Source organism: Heteronotia binoei, chromosome 6 (genome assembly GCF_032191835.1).
Source record: "Heteronotia binoei isolate CCM8104 ecotype False Entrance Well chromosome 6, APGP_CSIRO_Hbin_v1, whole genome shotgun sequence".
NCBI classification, from domain to species: Eukaryota; Metazoa; Chordata; class Lepidosauria; order Squamata; family Gekkonidae; genus Heteronotia; species Heteronotia binoei.
This window is the reverse complement of record NC_083228.1, coordinates 136,272,222-136,290,795: the sequence shown is the minus strand read 5'-3', so window position 1 is coordinate 136,290,795 and position 18,574 is coordinate 136,272,222. Positions and strand designations below refer to the sequence as shown.

Below are 18,574 nucleotides of genomic sequence, written 5' to 3'. Positions count from 1 at the left end.
CCCCTTTATAAAGCAGCGTGGCCTAAAGCGGTTTGGGGATCTATGTGGTACAGAGATGGACTGCCAGCATTTAAAACAGTAAAAATATTTAATTAAAAGAGAAAAAGAAAAGAAAAGAAGAACAAAACAAAAACAGTTGCTTGTAAAAAGTTAGCACAGCACAGCACCCGCACAGCAAACAGCATGACAAAGGAAAGGTGTTTATATACGCTTTCTACTGTCCCTGGTCTAAACTTGCCCTGTCTTGAGAATGACTTACTTGGTCTGACTGCCTGGGACCTCACAGGCAGGAGCCTCCATGCTCACCACATGCTCGCTTGAGCGCTAGTTCCAAACTGCTTTCTCTTCCTGCTAACTCCAATTCCCAGAACAAAAGAACTTCCTGCCTCTCTAGGAGGCTTTCCCCCTAGTGTTGTTGGTTTGGCTCTGGAAGGGAGGGGGGGTTTGGAGGGAGGCTAGGCCCAAGCCTGCTTAGGAGTTTCATGTTTTCCCTCCCAATGAAGCACCAACATGGACTAAAATGGCGTTTCTCCACAGTATTATCTAACACATATCACAACTTTGTTCCTAGTATATTAATTTCATGTATGAATTGATCTTATCATATTTTCCAACCCAAAAAACATCAAAATGTATATCTATCTAATCATTCTATTACCCTTATAAAACCTATAAACAGTCATTTTTCATCTTACCCTCCTAATCATACTCTTATAAATTCATCCACACATCAACACTCAAAACCTTCAAAAATATCTAACTTCTACCTAAAAATTGATTTCAAATTTGAATTAAATTGATCATAAAATCTACTTGTATAAATAAATAAATATACACATACACGCACATATACCTACACCCACACACATATATGCATACATATACACCCACACATACATACATACACATAAAACCAACATAACAATAATTAATCCTATGAACTTAAAAAACAATCATCTTATGCCAATCCACAGATTTATTTTCTTATATTTACAATCACACTACATCTCCCCCATTCATCATTCACCTTTCTCCCCCCACGTTCTTAATTAAATCCACTCCAAATAATACCTCTTACAACAAATACTAAGAGCATAAACTTCAGTTTCTAGATGGATGAACAAAAAAACCTTGCCGATAAGAGAAACAAGATATTAGTTATAAGCAGTCATCTAATAAAGCACTTTTGCTCCATCTAGTGGACTGTCCTCTTAGGTGCAATAAGATAATTGATGGCAAGAATAAAATCCTTTCAAGTAGAATTATATGTGGCTTGGAGCTCTTTTTCTTCCTCCTCTGTGAGTTTGATATTGAGTTGAGAGAGCACTTCTTTCCCGATGGTTATTGAGTCAATCTTAAGTGTTGAGCCGTTTCTGTGCATGAGAATATCCGATGCATTGTTCCATTTAAACTTGATGTTGGTATTAAACAGTTTAGCCATGAAAATTTTTAACCGTCTGTGTTTCTCCAAAGCCTCGCGTGAAAGAACCAGTAAAACCAGAACTCTCCAGTCATTATGCATTAGTGTTCCTTTGGATCTAACCTCCTGTAGAATCCTATCCCTTGCTCTTGGATAGAAGAACTGGACTAAGATATCCTGAGGTCTGTTTTTCTTTGCCAATGATAGGGGACCCAGTCTAGAGGCTTGTGCTATAACCGGGGATGAGCCTTCCTCCAGCGAAAGAGCACGTGCTAGCCATTTTGCCATGTATACTGATAAATCAGATCTTAACTCCACGCCCTCCTCAATCCCCCTAAACTTCAAGTTCAGATTCCTCTATCTCTGTTCCAACATAATAATTCTCTCCTCTAAATGTTGTTCTTTTGTTTTTATAGTTTGTATCTCCGTTTTTAAACCCAGAGAGGCTTTTGCCGCCTGCTCCGCCATTTTCGCGGTCACATCTAACTCCACTGTCAACTCAGTTAACTTTTTGTTAATCGGTTCTAAACAGTTAGCAATAGCACTTTTAAAGTCATTATTCAAATCTTGCCTTAAGAGAAGGAGGTCTCCTTTTGTTATTGAGGCAGAGTCATCATTCGTTTGCCCCAGGGTATTGGTGTTCTTTGTGGCCGTCATTTTCTTCTCAGAGGTCTTTTTTGCCCTCCCTGCTGCTGCTGAGTTTCCTGCACCGATAAAAAACATTCACTGACTTTCAATTAGGCTTTCTTGCACTCCGTTTGACTTTCGAAGCCTTTTCCATTAAAATAAACTATTTTCGCCCAATGTTTTCCAAGTTGTCATCACAAAAGTAAAGTAGAGAGGGAGAGCACAGCAATTAAGCGTCCGCCATTGCCCCGCGACACTCCGCCCCCCTAAAAAACCTATTTAATAGCCTTTGTTGTACTCCCTATATACAGGTGCCCACAAGGACAGATTATTACACCAATCTTTTAGTTATTACAATTGCTGAAGCCAGACAATGTCACTTTACAAACCGTGTCTGGATAGCCAAGCTCCTTAATCTCCAGATCAATAGAACATGCTGCACATGAATGACATTTGGAATGTCCTCTGGGTTCAGATGCTTTACATGAATTCTCTCTGTTGCATGACCAACAACTTGTGATTTGGACCCTTGCCCCTCTTGACTGATTAAATCTTGCCAGAGGGAGCTTAGATGTCCTTTACGGGACATAATAAATAGATCCCTCTCAGAGGGGCGTTTTCCATCACCTCTGAAAGAGGCTTTGGTCTGTCCCCTCCTGAAAAAATGCACAGCAGACCCGGCCGAATTGGCAAATTACCGACCGGTCTCTAATTCACTGTTTTTAGGTAAAATTATTGAGATGGCAGTGGCGTTGCAACTGCAGAGGTTTCTGGATGACGCTTCTGTCCTAGAGCCTTGCCAGTCCGGCTTTCGCCCAGGCCATGGGACGGAGACAGTGCTGGTTGCCTTGGCGGATGACCTCCAACGGCAGCTGGATCAAGGCGGCGTGGCGGTGCTGATGTTGTTAGACCTGTCGGCTGCGTTTGACACGGTCGACCATCAGCTACTGACCCGCCAACTCGCCGACATAGGGGTTAGGGGGCTGGCCTTACAATGGCTTTCCTCCTTCCTCAAAGGACGGGGACAAAGGGTGGCAATCGGGGGTGAGCTCTCCCAGAGGCGCACACTAGATTGTGGGGTGCCTCAGGGAGCGGTTCTCTCTCCGATGTTATTTAACGTCTACATGCGCCCCCTTGCCCAGATTGCCCAGAGGTTTGGTCTGGGCTGTCATCAATATGCAGATGACACCCAGCTCTATCTGCTAATGGATGGCCAGCCTGACTACGTCCCAGGGAATTTGGACCGGGCACTGCAGGCCGTGGCAACCTGGCTTAGGCTGAGTGGGCTGAAGCTGAATCCGACGAAGACAGAGGTCCTTTGTGTGGGCCGTGGTGCTCTGGGAGGGGAAATACCTCTCCTGGTTTTTGATGGTGCGCCGCTGAAAGCGGCGCGCCAGTTCAGGAGCCTGGGAGTCCTACTGGAGCCTTCACTATTGATGGAGGCCCAGGTAGCTGCCATTGCCAAGTCGGCATTTTTTCATCTGAAGTGGACTAGGCAGTTGGCCCCTTTCCTGGAGCGCCGGAACCTAGCAACAGTGATCCATGCGACGGTCACCTCAAGACTGGATTACTGTAATGCCCTCTACATGCGGCTGCCTTTGTGTCGAACCCGGAAGCTGCAGTTAGTGCAGAACGCAGCGGACAGGCTGTTATTAGGACTCCAGAAATGGGAACATATACAGACAAGGCTGCGTGAACTGCACTGGCTGCCGGTTATATACCGGATTCACTACAAAGTGCTGGTTATTACCTTTAAAGCCCTATATGGCCGAGGACCTGCCTACCCGAAGGACCGTCTCTCCCCATATGAGCCCCAAAGAGCACTGAGGTCAGCAGGGAAGAACAAGCTGACTGTCCCTGGGCCAAGGGAGGTGAAATTACAGAGCACTCGGGCACGGGCTTTCTCTGTGGCAGCCCCGTGCCTGTGGAATCAACTCCTGGAGGAGGTGCGGGCCCTGTGGAGTTTAGACCAATTCCGCAGGGCCTGCAAGACCATCCTCTTTAGGCAGGCCTTCCTAGACTGCTGACAGAGGATGGTCGAACGGATGATCCAACAGAGTAACCCTTTAATGACTCTTGCCATTATTTAAATATGTATATGGATAAATAGCGCCCGGAACATCTCTGCTGCTGTTAAATTATAGATTATATATGCTGGATTAGTTTTAAGATATGTATTAATTATGTATAATTTTAACGTTGTTTTAAATTATTGTATTTGTATAATGTTTTACTGAATGCTGTTAGTCGCCCTGAGCCTGCCTAGGCGGGGAGGGCGGGATACAAATAAAATTTAATAATAATAATAATAAAAACATGATACACAGCTGAAATCTGATCTCAGCATGTTCTGAGTTGACTTACACCACTGCTGTGATGCAACTCTACAGATGAACTCAGCAGAGATTTAAAGTTTAAATGCTTGCTGAGTTCAGTTGCAGAGTCACACAGTTGGCATGATGTGACTAAGCAACTGAATCTGTGCCTGAATAACAGCTGGATTTTATTGGCTTTTATTTGAGTGGAGCTGTTTTGGTAGCCAGATATAGATCTTCAATCTGTATACTGCTGAATGAATACCTGAAAAATGCTGACAAGGCACACACCCCTACTATCAGGCAAGTTAGTCAATCTAACTACAAAGAAGAATTGTACAGACTAAGGCTGTTTTTGTTGGTGCTGTCTGCTCTTTTTCTTGCTGTGGGGCAAAGAACCCAAATTCCCAGCAAGGTTAACATGAATGTTAGCAGCCTTGTTTCGGCTTTCAGGTGTCCATAATTGGGCCTCTCTGCCCGGATTCAAGAATGTGGTAACTGGCCAATCAAGAGAACATTTGTTCCATTCTGTAACTTGATGGGAGTGATGAAGCAGGAGTGGATGTCATCATCTCCTGGGGGGTTACATCAAGTTGAGCTCCCTGATTGAGTTTGGAAAACCACCTAAGAACATAAGAAAATACAAGAAGCCATGTTGGATAAGGCCAATGGCCCATCCTGTCCAACACTCTGTGCCATACAGTAGCCAAAAAAACCAGGTGCCATCAGGAGATCCATTAGTGGGGCCAGGACAGTAGAAGCCCTAACACTGTCGCCCGTCGCAAGCACCAAGAAACCAGAGCATCACTTGACCCAGACAGAGAGTTCCAACAATATGATGTACTGTCCCGCCCAGCCCGGGCAGGGACTGCGTGGAGGAGACCCCCCGGCGCCTGCCAGCCGCTCCAAGCCCCCGGCATCGCCCCAAGAGCCCTCCCCACCTCTCCAAGCCCCTGTGGAGGCCCCACCCCTCACCTCGACTGACGGGGCGAAAGCAGCCACCCGAGCGACGCCTCCCAGACGGCGAGCCCGGCTTCGAGTCCGTGAGGTCTGGCCGGGGCAAGACGCCGGAGAGCAAGAGGGAGAGCCATTCAGCTCGTCGCAGCACGAGACGCTCCCTTGCAGCACGCCGCTGAGGGCTGGGACGCCCGAGGCACGCCCAGTCAGCCCGGCCCCGACGCACCTCTCCTGGGCGTCTGGGGCTTTGAGGGGGGGAGGAGCCAGAGAGGGGCAGGTCCTGGGAGGGGGGAGGATGGGTCGGGAAGCATAAAAGGAGGGAGGGAGGAGGTCGCTGAGGAGAGCTGGCTGATGCGCAAAGAGGCTGCCTCGCGAGAGAGAGGGACAGGAGCCATAGCACAGCCAGGAGGGAACGGGGGCCTGCGGTGAAGTAACCCAGTGCCCACCCCCCTGTTTCTGAGACCTCCGGGGAACGCCCCAGAGTGCCCGGGTGGGGCAACGGCGATGCCGGGGGACCGGGAGGGGCACCAAAGACCTGACATGTACTAATAAACACTGATGGACCTTTGCTCCATATGTTTATCCAATCCACTCTTGAAGCTGACTATGCTTGTAGCTGCCACCACCTCCTGTAGCAATGAATTCCATGTGTTAATCACCCTTTGGGTGAAGAAGTACTTCCTTTTATCCATTCTAACCCGATTGCTCAGCAATTTCATTGAGTGCCCACAAGTTCTCGTATTGTAAGAAAGGAAGAAAAGTACTTCTTTCTCTACCTTCTCTAATCCATGCATACTATTGCAAACTTCTATCATGTCAGCCCTCAGTCAACGTTTCTCCAAGCTAAAGAGCCCCAAGAGCTTTAACCCTTTTTCATTGGGAAAGTGTTCCAACCCTATAATCATTCTAGTTGCTCTTTTCTGCATTTTTTTGCAGTGCTATAATATCTTTTTTGAGGTGTGGTGAACAGAATTGTACACAGTACTCTAAATGAGGCCGCACCATTGATTTATACAGGGGCATTATGATACTGGCTGATTTGTTTTCAATTCCCTTCCTAATAATTCCCAGCATAGTGTTGGCCTTTTTTATTGCAGTCGCACACTATCTTAACATGTTCAGTGAGTTATCTACTATGACCCAAGATCTCTCTCTTGGTCAGTCTCCACCAGTTCTCATCCCATCAATTTGTATTTATAGTTAGGATTTTTGGACGCAAGGTTTATTACCTTGTATTTGGCCCCGTTGAACCTCATTTGCCATGTTTACGCCCACTCACCCAGCCTCAGCAGATCCCTTTGGAGTGCCTCACAATCTTCTCGGGTTCTCACCACCCTGAACAATTTAGTGTCACCCGCAAACTTAGCCATTTCACTGTTTACTCCCAACTCCAAATCATTAATGAACAAGTTAAAAAGCATCGGACCCAGTATAGAGCACCCCTGTGGCACCCCACTACTTACCACCCTCCACTCCGAAAATTGCCCATTTATACTCACTCTCTGTTTTCTATTAATTACCCAGTTTTTGATCCACAAGAGGAGTTGTCCATTTACCCCATGACTCTTCAGCTTACTTAGGAGCCTTTGATTAGGAGCTTTATCAAAAGTTTTGTGGAAGTCAAGGTAAACAACATCTATTGAGTCCCCTTTGTCTACACGTTTCTTCACCCCCTCAAAGAACTCTAACAGGTTAATGAGACAAGATCATCTCTTACAGAACCCATGCTGAGTCTTCCTCAACAATTTTTGTTCATAAATGTGCCTACTAATTCTCTCTGTAACTTTCTTGGTATTTCGGCCCCCGAACCGCATGTTTGACACCCCTGGCTTAAAGGAATCCTTCTTACCTTTTACAGTTTCCATTACTTTGTTTGTTAACCATGCAGGCCTTTTTACTATACCTATCTGTGCCTTTCCTGACTTGCGGTATATATTTTATCGGAACCTCTAGGATCGTAGTTTTAAATAATAATAATAAATTTATTCTTATATCCCGCCCTCCCCCGCCAAGGCAGGCCCAGGGCGGCTCACAGAACATGGTATACCATGATTACAATAAAATACAATAATTACTATAAATGGCAGTTAAAATATAATTACATTCATCAGTTAAGTTAAATACACATTAAAATATTATAAATTATAGATTAAAGTGCTTATAGATTAAAATAGCCTCCAAGCTTCCCCAAGGGTTTTACCTTTCCTTTCAGTTTCCTCCTCACATGCATCCTCATCTCAGAGAAGTTACCCCTTTTAAAGTTAAAAGTGGTTGTGTTGGTCTTTTTGGGCAACTCTCTATTTATACAAATGGTGAACGCAACCCAAATGGCCAAATACTATAATTAAGCCATAGGCAAAAGGAAAGTTATGCTAACTTTGTGATTTGACCGGGCTGTGGCTCTGTCTATGTCCTGCTTCATCGAGTTGGACTGCTGCATAGTGAATGCTTAATCCTCTAGCTTGGATTGTTATATTCTATTCTATGTGCCATCTAATGAAGTATTAGATAGAAGGTTAGCTTTTGTTGTTTTCTTTCTACCAGACTGCAGAGACTGTGTTGCCTAAAGTTATCTTGTTTTTTTAAAGTAATGCATAAAACTGTTATACATTTTACAAACCTCTAGTTCCTTTTGTGCACATAATCTTGAGGATCCATGAGTCTGAGCATGGCTCACTTGCCGAAGAGGTAGTGACTCAAGGGAACCAAGGCTTGGGTTTTTGACATTTGTGCAGTTTTTTAAACTCAGTAGTAGATTAATTGTTAAGGTGCTAGCTCAACAATGACCACTGTGGGTTAATGAGAGGCATGTGGGGAAAATAGGAAGGAAATGGCACTGCACTTTGGGGGGGAGGGAATAACAATCCAGGCCTTCCCATGCTCAATAGAATCAAACCTACTCTGAGAATGAGCAAGGATCAAGCCAAAGTGGGTTTGAGAAGGTATGGAGACGAGCCAAGGAAAACACAGAAGGTTGACAACTACATGACTATGTTGGGCAAAATCCCAAGCACTGCAGTTTGTTGGTGTGGGTGTGGGTGTGGGTTTTTTTTTTGGGGGGGGGGGGGAGGGAGAGGTGCAGTGTAAAAACTCCATGTGGAAGCAACCTAAGCCATGTAGGTCAGCCAAGGTGCAGAACACTGACTTCCATATGTTAATCTGAAGAAGAAAAAATGCAACATTTATCTGTTTCTACCCAAACTGCAGTTAGCAAAGGAATATGGAGCCATTTACACGGTATGGGATTATAATATGCGTGCAATAGTAGTGTCTGGATATGAAGGTATAAAAGAAGTACTAATAAAGCATTCAGAAGAATTCTCTGGGAGACCGGTCACCCCATTATCTAGAGCTGTGGTAGGAGACAAGGGTAAGTTCCCATTAAAAAACTTTTCAATTTCATTCCAGAGAAATAATAAAGTAACATTAAAGAAGAGCTGGGTGGGGTGGGGTTTAAGAAAAACAATAGAAGTTTCAGATAGTTGGAAGTTTCTCTATCCAGCAGCAGATAGTATCTCCTCACTCAGTATGTGGAAGGTAAAGTTCTATTGCATTCCTCTGCATCAGTCTAGGTTTTTTGTTTTACCCCTGTGAGATCAGTCTGGAGGTCCCAGGACCAGTGTGTAGACAAATAGCCACACGAGGTAGGGAGGGGGCTCAAGTGAGGAGGGACAAGGAGCTAAAAGCCATCCTCCTTTCAATTCCACATGGAGGAGCCATTTTCAGACCAGTGGTCCATCCAGTCCAGCATCCTGTCTCACACAGCAGTCAGCCAGTTCCCCTGGAGGGCCAACAACAGGGCATAGAGCCTGAGGCCTTCCCCTGAGGCTGCCTCCTGGCTCTGGGATTCACAGGTTCAGTGCCTCTGAATGTGGAAGTTGGTCACCATGGAAAGCAGCCATTGATAGACCTGTCCTCCATGAATCTCTCTAAGCTCCTTTTAAAGCTCTTTATTTCTGTAGAGATCATTGCATCCTCTGGCAGTGAATTCCACATTTTATTCACTTACTGGTAAATAAATATTTCCTTTTGTCCATCCTGAATCTACTGCCCATTGGCTTGATTGCATTGTCTCAAGTTCTAGTATTTGGGGGGAGGAATAAATTATTCTGTCAACTGTCTCCACCCCATGCATAAGTTTATAAACCTCTATCATGTCCCACCCTCTTAGTCAACTCTTTTCTGAACCAAAAAATCCCAAACTATTCAGCCTTTCTTCATAGGGAAAGTGCTCCAATTCCCAAATCATCTGGGTTGCCCTCTGTACTTTTTCCAGCTCTGCAATATCCTTTATGGGATACAGTGACCAGAACTGTATACAGTGTTCCAAATGAGGCCACACCATAGATCCATATAGGGACATTATAGTATTGGCCATTTCATTTTCAATCCCTTTCCTAACAATCCCTAACATAGCATTTGCCTTTTTCACTAGGTTGATGCTTTCATTGAACTATCTACTATGACCCCAAGATCTTCTTCACTCTCAGTCTCAGCAAAATCAGACCTGATTTGCCTATTCCTGAAGTTGAGATTTTTTGGCCCAAGGTGCATCACCTTGCATTTACCAAGACTGAGCTTCATTCGCCACATTGTCACCTGCTCACCCTGGAGCTCTTCACAATCAGCCTTGGTTTTCACCATCCTGAATAATTCTGTGACATCTTGCCAACTTGGCCACTTCACTATTCACCCCTAGTTCCAGGTCACTTATGAACCCCCTTGCCCCTCCTTGCTCCAGCCTGTTGACCCTCACAGCTATTAAATACCGGAGCTAGAGCATCATGAAGTTAGTCAATGGCCACTAGCCGTGGTGACTGAAGGGAATCAATATCTACAAAGGGAACCTTGGGAAGCCTCAGCAAAGTCCAGAAGACAGCGCATGTGCTCAGAGCCGGGCTCTGAGCATGCTTGCTACCATGCCCCCTGACTTTGACAAACTCACCTGAGCCTTGGAAGCCCTCGGTGATGTCCAGAAGGCAGTGCATGCTCTCAGAGCCGGTCTCTGCACGCTAGCTGCCACACACACACACACCCACTTAGCTAAGGTCTCCCAAGCCTCCGGAGTCCTTTTGAACTCCGGAAAGCAGCGCACTTCCTCTGAGCCCGGGCTCTGAGCATGCTCACTACCACACACCCCGACTCTGGCAAGGTCTCCCAAGCCTTAGGAGGTCTCGCTGAAGTCTGGAAGGCAGTGTGTACTCAGGGCTGGGCTCAGAGTGCACTCACTGCCACACCCCCAACTTCGCCACGGTCTCCCGAGCCTCAGTAGCCTTCTCGAAGTCCAGAAGGCAGCACGCACTCTCTGAGCCGGGCACGGAGCATGGTTGCTGCCATGCCCCCTAACTTCGCTGAGGTCTCCTGAGCCTCGGGAGGCCTCAGTGAAGTCCAGAAGACAACGGGCGTGGGAAAGGTGGCACCCTAGGTGGCTGCCTACTTGGCCTACTCCCGTGCGCCAGCCCTCCTCTCACCAGATCTTGGGCAGTACTTAGAACCAAGTCCAGGATTGCCTCTCCCCTGGTCGGTTCCGTGAACATTTGTTCCATAGCACAGTCATAGCACAGTCCTGGCCCCACTGATGGACCTCTTGATGGCACCTGGGGTTTTGGCCACTGTGTGCCACAGAGTGTTGGACTGGATGGGCCATTGGCCTGAGCCAACATGGCTTCTCTTATGTTCTTATGAGTTGCAGCAATGGATTGGACTGTCAGAAAATGGTGTGCCTTCTGGACAGGGATGGTATTGTTCTGCCCAATGAGCTTTTGAATTTGAATTTTTGTGAATTAGATTTTTGTGATCCAAGGATAGTCCATGGGGAACTAGTGGGTTTTGAGAAGCACTCAAAAGACCAAAAGTTGCTACAGGCCTGAAATAGCTGTTCTGTTAATGGAGGTGAAGCTACTATTTACTGGGTCTGATCATTGATCTATCAAGCTCAATATTGTATACTCTGACTGGCAGCAACTGTCCAGGATCTCAAGTAGTAGTCTTTCACATCCGTTAAGAGATACCGGGGTGAGAAAGATGGTGTACAGAAGAGGATGGCAGAAGAAAATATGCCTCCAACCATATTTTGGCCACTGTCCTCTTCTGCAAACACTGCTTTCATCCCTGGCATCTTCAGATCAAATCATAGAATCTCTGAGTTGCAAGGGACCATATAGGCCATCTAGTTCTACCCCCTACTCAATAGATGATCACCCTAGGGTAGAGGTGTTGAACTCATTTGTTACAAGGACTGGATCTGACATTTGTCATTTTGTTGGGCCATGCCATGAAGGCCATAAAGTATAACATGAGATACCAGAGATATAAACTGTATAAACCCAATTTCAGATGTCAAATGGCAATAGCAGTCTTGATTGGATTAGGTGGGATATACAGAGGGGTAGTAGGTGTAAAGATACTAGCATTGTGTTGTGTCTTGCATTTCAGTCCCGAAATTACAACACAGTGGACGCTACGGAGGTGACCAGTGGAAGTCCACTGGTCCCCGGATGTAGCTCCGCAAATACGCTCCGCCAATCAAGATCTGTGGCGGGAAGTTTAACTGGCCAGGATTGGACCTGGCCAGACTGAGGGTTGTTCCGGGGTATGTATATAATCAGGACCCGGCCCGCGTTGCCTTGCCCTGTGATGTACTCACTAATAAAGCATGTTGCCTTCAACACGTCTCGTCACTCAGTACATTAAACATTGGTAATGAGACAGGAAAACTAGGTATCCATTCTATCCAGGAGGATTCCGTTCAGGAGGATGCAAAGAATAAATGGACATAATATGACATTAGAAATCACAACATTCAGTTGCTGACCTAAGAGTAGTAGTGCTCTTACAACGGAATTTCAAAGGTAGATTAGAAAGACTGATTATTTGCATTTGATAATGAAGCTCAAGACAATGGCCGTTTTCCCACTTACCTTACCCCGGAGCGACGTCCCTCTTCACCGCGCTGCGTCTGCGCGGATTTCGCACAAACTGCTGCGCAGCACCAGGAAGAGCCGCGTAGTCCCGGGGCTTTTGCGTCGCAAATGTAAACCGCCAAAAAGCAGGTTTACATTTGCGACGCAAAAGCCCCGGGACTACGCGGCTCTTCCTGGTGCAGCAGTTTGTGCGAAATCCGCGCAGACGCAGCGCAGTGAAGACGGACGTTGCTCTGGGGTAAGGTAAGTGGGAAAACGGCCAATGCCTCCTCCAGGACTAAACTGAGAGCTAGTTTCCCTGTCTCATTACCAATGAGTTCTGTTATTATTTGGCATCTGAAATCACCCTCCAAGGAATAAGGACCAATCCAGATAGGAACAGAGAAATCCAATCTTCTTTAAAGACAACTTTTCAAAATAAGCCCACAAAAAGAGTGCATTGTGGTTGTTAGAAGAATCCATTCACCCTCCCACCCTCTCTCAGAAGACGTCTACTTGCACATAAAAGCTTCTACCTGGAATACAACATTGTTTATCTTAAACCTGCCATGTGACTCCAACTAAGGTTGCTCTTTCTCTCTTCCTTCACTCAGGGTGTTTTCGCACTGACCTTCAAGTAGCGCGACCACCCTCTTCACACCGGAGGATCTGCCCGGATTTTGCACAAGAAGCGCCGGCGCTCCCAAAAGAGCCGGCTACTTCCGTCGCGAAACCCGCTCAAACGGAAACCGCCAAGAAGCAGGAAAACGTTTGAGCGGGTTTCGCGACGGAAGTAGCCGGCTCTTTTGGGTGCGCCGGCGCTTCTTGTGCGAAATCCGGGCAGATCCTCCGGTGTGAAGAGGGTGGTCGCGCCACTTGAAGGTCAGTGCGAAAACGCCCTCAGTCTTCCTTCCCAAAACAGGAGCAGCCCCAAGGAAGAAGCAGAAGTTCTGTGTATGTCTATGAGGGGAGGGGGGAGCTTGTCTTCATATCTCTCCTGCATGAAACAGGAAGCAGCCGTGGACCTCTGTGTATGTGTGTGTGTGAAGGGGGGAAGGGAAAGAGAGGCAGAGGGGGAGAGAGAGGGAGGGAGGCAAGAGGCAGGAAACTGAAAACAAAAAGACACTGAGGAAGCTGGGAAATATGCAAGTGATGGTGGAGCTGCAGCAACAGCCCTGAAAAGTAAGCAGAAGGAAGATGCTTGGGGGCCAGATTTGAGTCCTGTGCAGACTGGATTCATCCCACGGGCCACATGTTTTGCACCCCTGGTCTAGAGCATCCCTGACAAGTGTTTGTCCAGCCACTGCTTCAAGACTGCCAGTGAGGGGGAGCTCACCACCTCCCTGGATAGCTGATTCCACTCTTGTACAACTCTGACTGTAACAAAGTTTTTCCTTATATCCATCCAGTACCTTCCTGCCCTTAATTTAAACCCCATTATTGGGAGTCCTCTCCTGTGCTGCCCACAGGAACAGCTCCCTGCATTCCTCTAAATGACAGCCCTACAAATACTTCAAAAGAACAATCATGTCCCTCCCGCCTCAACCTCTTCTCCAGACTGAACATTCCCAAGTCCCTCAGCCTTTCTTCATAGGGCTTCATCTCCAGGCCCCTGATCATCCTCCTCGCTCTCCTCTGTACCCACTCCATTCTGCCAACATCCTTCTTGAAGTGAGGCCTCCAGAACTGCACACAATATTCCAGGTGCAGCCTGACCAATACTGAGTACAGTGGAACTATGACATCTTACCAAGGCTTTTTTTTGAGTGGGAACAGCTGCCTTGGCATCAGCGTGTGTGGCCTAATATGCAAATAAGTTCCTGCTGGGCTTTTTCTACAAAAAAAGCCCTGTGTAAAAACAATGTTAATGTCAGGGGCATCGCCTAATATGCAAATGAGTTCCTGCTGGGTTTTTTATACAAAAAAAGCTCTGCCTCTAATTATTTGGATGTTACACCAGGTGGTACGAGAATAAATGAAGGAGAGGCAAGAACAGTAGAGGTGTAATGAGAAAAGGGCACTGGATATGACAACAGAGAGTCATCTAGCTGGCTGTATGAGTCCAGTGTTTGTTTTCAGGATTTAACTTGACAGCATAGATGAGTACACACTGAACACATAAGTGATGTTGTATGGCTTTCAGCTGAAAGTTAGCATTCTGCCCCTTCCCCTGCAACTTCTTGCTGTACCCCAGGGATGAAGTGACAAGTTTCCCACTCAGTTGGGAGGAAGGGTCATGAGAGTTGTCCTGACCCCTCTCCAAGGGATTTCCAAAGCTGGAAGTTCACACTGCCATCTCCCAGCTGTCTCTTTAGATGACAAACAGCATCCCGAGATTTCCCACCATACATTCCTCACAATGTCATACTCTGAATTCTGAAACATGTGCCACAACCCAGCATTATCAGAATCTTCATTCTTACACAGAAGGTAGCGCTTGAATGCTTAGATATGAATAACATGAGAGTTCACGGTTTCTAGGCTGACGACTTAAATGATTGTTAACATGAATTTCTACAAGGTATAGTGTCTCATTGCTTTTGACGGCCTCAGGTATCGTAGCATCTAATGGCCACATCTGGGAGCAGCAGAGGAAGTTTGGATTAGTTACGTTGCGGAAGCTGGGGATGGGAAAGAAGTCTCTGCAGAGACAAATAGAAGATCTGGCCCTTCAACTTGTGGAGACTTTTGCACGTGAAAACGGTATGTTTTACTGGTACTGAGATAGCATGTCCTGCTCTGCAGAAATCTTTTATGAATACTGTCTTCTGCTACGTTTCTTCTTGGATGTGTAAACTAGTTTAGTGCTGCCTTTTCAAGGTGCTCCAAACTGTTTGAACATGAGAACATAAGAGAAGCCATGTTAGATCAGGTAATGGCCCATCCAGTCCTACACTCTATGTTACACAGTGGCCAAAACCCAGGATCCATCAGGAGGCCCGCCAGCAGGGCCAGAACTCCAGTAGCCATCTTACTGTTGCCTGCCCCCCACCACCAATTTTTAAAGTTAGTTTTTAAGGTATGTTAGGACAGTTTCTTTTTGCTGTGCTACGACCACTGTTCTGGAATTCTTCTTTAGACACCCTGAGTATTTAGTATGGCCTGACTCTCTCAAGCCACAAAACAGCTTGTCTGTTTCTTACCATGTCTGACTCTGGAGATAGCTTTGGGGGTGGAGCATGGAGGCTTTTCCATTGCCTAAATAAATATACAGCAGTGCAGTTCCCCTTGTCAGGCTTTGGAAGCAATTTCAAGAATGGCTTTATTAAGGGACACACACACAAAGCAGTCAAAATAAACATAGTTTGCAAGCCCACACTTTTGTGAACTTACTGAGGCAAAATGGTATAGATCACTTTACTCACAGCAATTGCTGAACGTAACTATCTGCTGTATTTCAACAAGCTTCTTCAGTCTAACACAGGAATATGAAAGGAGAGCAGCCTGGGGGGGGTGGAGTTTTTCTCCATCTCATAATCTGGTTCTAGTTAAATCTGTACTATCCATTTTACTATACACACAACTTCTTTTTTTTTATTTTATTTTGTGTGAAACCCCAGTGCATAAAATTACAATAGTTACTCAAGTTAAACATTAATAGATATCAGAAAGAAGAACATCAACCTAACTTTCATATAGTGAATACAAGAAAAGTAAAGCGATACAGTTTACAACGATATCAAATCAAATCAGCTAAACATTCATCATTTGCTAAATGGACTCCAAATCTCATTAAAACGACACATTTGTCTACGACCAGAAAACGATATTTTTTCAAAAGCTGCAAGTTTCAATAAGTCATCTTCCCAAAGAAGAATTGAAATTACATCATTTTGTTTCCAGTGTTTAAGAACTATACACACAACTATACAGTGTTTAAGAACTATACACACAACTTCTGAAATGAATGCAAAACAATCAGAGGAACTGTGCTTGCTTCTTTTCGTTTCTCACATGCTTCATGCAGTCACCAAAAAGAGCCATCTGGATATGCCTGCTCACACCACCCATGCAGCTTTTGTCCTGCTGACATTTAAAGGCACACACACAGTGCAGAACACAAGCAGTTTGCAAGCTTCTTCTACACTTGCTGAGATTTTAAGGCACATGGTGACTGTTGGGGTAGGGCTTTCTCCTACTGGCCGACTGGCTCACAGTGAGGAGAAGCCTGCAAAACTGGAGGATCCTAGAGGACTGGCAAGCTTCCTGCTTCTTCCATTGATTACTGTGGGTCAAAAGAACAAATCACAGTCTGTCAAGGTAACCCTGCTAGTACCATCCAAAACTAGGACTACGGGACAACAATATGGGATTTTTTAATACTGTAAGGAATCTAAATCGGATCATCCTTTATATGCAGCGTTAACATATAAATGGGAGTCTTGTTTCAAAGAAAGTAAGTCATTGTTCACCTGACCATAAGTGTTAGATGAGTGCCCCAAAAGATGAATGATTCCTGCTAGGAAAATATCAGATTTTGACACTATTGGGAAATGGCTGTCCAAGATGTGACTAATGTGGAATTGTATCCTGGCAGCAGAACAAACCAAACAACCTATGTTCTTAACTAATTTCTGTATTGCAAGCATGAGAGGAGTGGATTCAAGGAAAGAATGGAAGTCCTATAAGCCAAGAGTGATTTGTAGTCAACTACATTTTTCAGGAACCCTCAGGGAGAAACCTGAAATCAAAGAGATGCAATATCTAGGGGCTGATTTTTATGTCATAAAGCATCACATGCTGCCTTTCTCCCCTGAAACAGTAACTTAAGACAGCTTACAAAAGCCACAGATACCAACAAGACATTAACATCAAAAGGATCATAATAATCAGCAATTAGCCCCTGTATCTACCACCAAGTCTTGTGCTTGTCAAAGGCATATGTGAAAAGTCTTACACTGCATGCAGAACTGGACAAAGTAAGGCCTTCCTCAAATCCCCCCACCACCACCAAATTGTCACAAAGCGCAGGAAGCCATTGTTATAAAAAAGCACATCAGGATGATGGTTGGAAAAATGGATCTAATTGAAAGCTTCAATAGGAGAAGAGGACCAGAGACATTGCACAAGGTCCCTCAAGTAGGCAGCTCGAAAGCCGAATAAGCCTTCTAAAGCCAAGACCAACCTCTTAAATGAAGCTGCTTCATAATGGGAGCATTATGCTCCCACTTCTGGGTTTGCACCAATAAACAAGCAGTCATATTCTGTACCAAATGAAGCCTCCAGATAATTTTCAGGGCATCCCCACTGCAATAACCCAGCCTTGAAGTCACAGAAGCATGGGTCAGTCAGTGTGGTCAGACTGATGGAATCCAGGAGGGGATCCAGACTTTGCACCAAGAGCAAGTGAACACACATATCTATTGTGATCATTTCACAACGCTGTCAGATTCAGTAAAAACCCCTAAGCTCTTAACTATGGGTCAGTTTCAGGGCTACACGATCTCATGTGGACAAAGCAATCCCTTCCCTGACCTCCACATTTCCAACCAGTGCTATCTCCATCTTGCCTGGATTCAGTTTCTGCCTGTTCTCCCACAGCCACTTGACCGTAGTATCCAGGCACTGCCCCAGCACAACCGATCACAGCTGCTGAACCTCTGAGCCATACCCCGAGGGGTCAAGGGAATTAGAACTGTAGGAACCGTACTAGAGAAGCCACCAACATGATAAACAGACCCTCTGAGGCACCATTCCATTCCCTGTGCACAGTCTCTCCATCTGTCTGCACTGTAGAAGATGGGTCTTCCAAGGGACTTGCTGCTTTAAGACTTCTTAAAGCAAAGAGAGCCCTTGAAGCAATTTCTCCCTACAGAGGATCCCAAAGTGTAAAATTCTTCGGTGTGGTCTGTAACTAGGGCTTTTTTTTTAGCAAGAACGCACAGGAGCGCAGTTCAGCCTGGCTTGATAGCAGGTGGTGTGGCCTAATATGCCTCAAAAAGGATATTATAGCATTTGAAAAAGTTCAGGTTTGGAACACTTTCCCTATGAAAAAAGGTTAAAATGCTTGGGGCTCTTTAGCTTGGAGAAATGTCGACTGCAGGGTGACATGATAGAGGTTTACAAGATTATGCAAGGGATGGAGAAGGTAGAAAAAGAAGTACTTTTCTCCCTTTCTCACAATACAAGAACTCGTGGACATTCAATGAAATTGCTGAGCAGTTGGGTTAGAATGGATAAAAGGAGGTACTTCTCCACCCAAAGGGTGATTAACATGTGGAATTCATTGCCACAGGAGGTGGTGGCGGCTACAAGCATAGACAGCTTCAAGAGGGGGTTAGATAAAAATATGGAGCAGAGGTCGATCAGTGGCTATTAGCCACAGTGTGTATATATATATGTGTGTGTGTGTA

The 18,574-nt window shown here is 45.5% G+C and overlaps 1 protein-coding gene across 1 annotated transcript in view; it reads left to right on the top strand.

Moving 5' to 3' along the window:
• LOC132574363 (cytochrome P450 2J5-like) overlaps positions 1 to 18,574 on the top strand; it is a 72,147-nt gene that overhangs the window by 31,529 nt on the left and 22,044 nt on the right. Inside the window, exons 2-3 of the mRNA XM_060242725.1 lie at positions 8,527 to 8,689; positions 14,775 to 14,924. Coding sequence (XP_060098708.1) covers positions 8,527 to 8,689; positions 14,775 to 14,924 — 313 coding nt within the window. The remainder of the gene's footprint in view (positions 1 to 8,526; positions 8,690 to 14,774; positions 14,925 to 18,574) is intronic.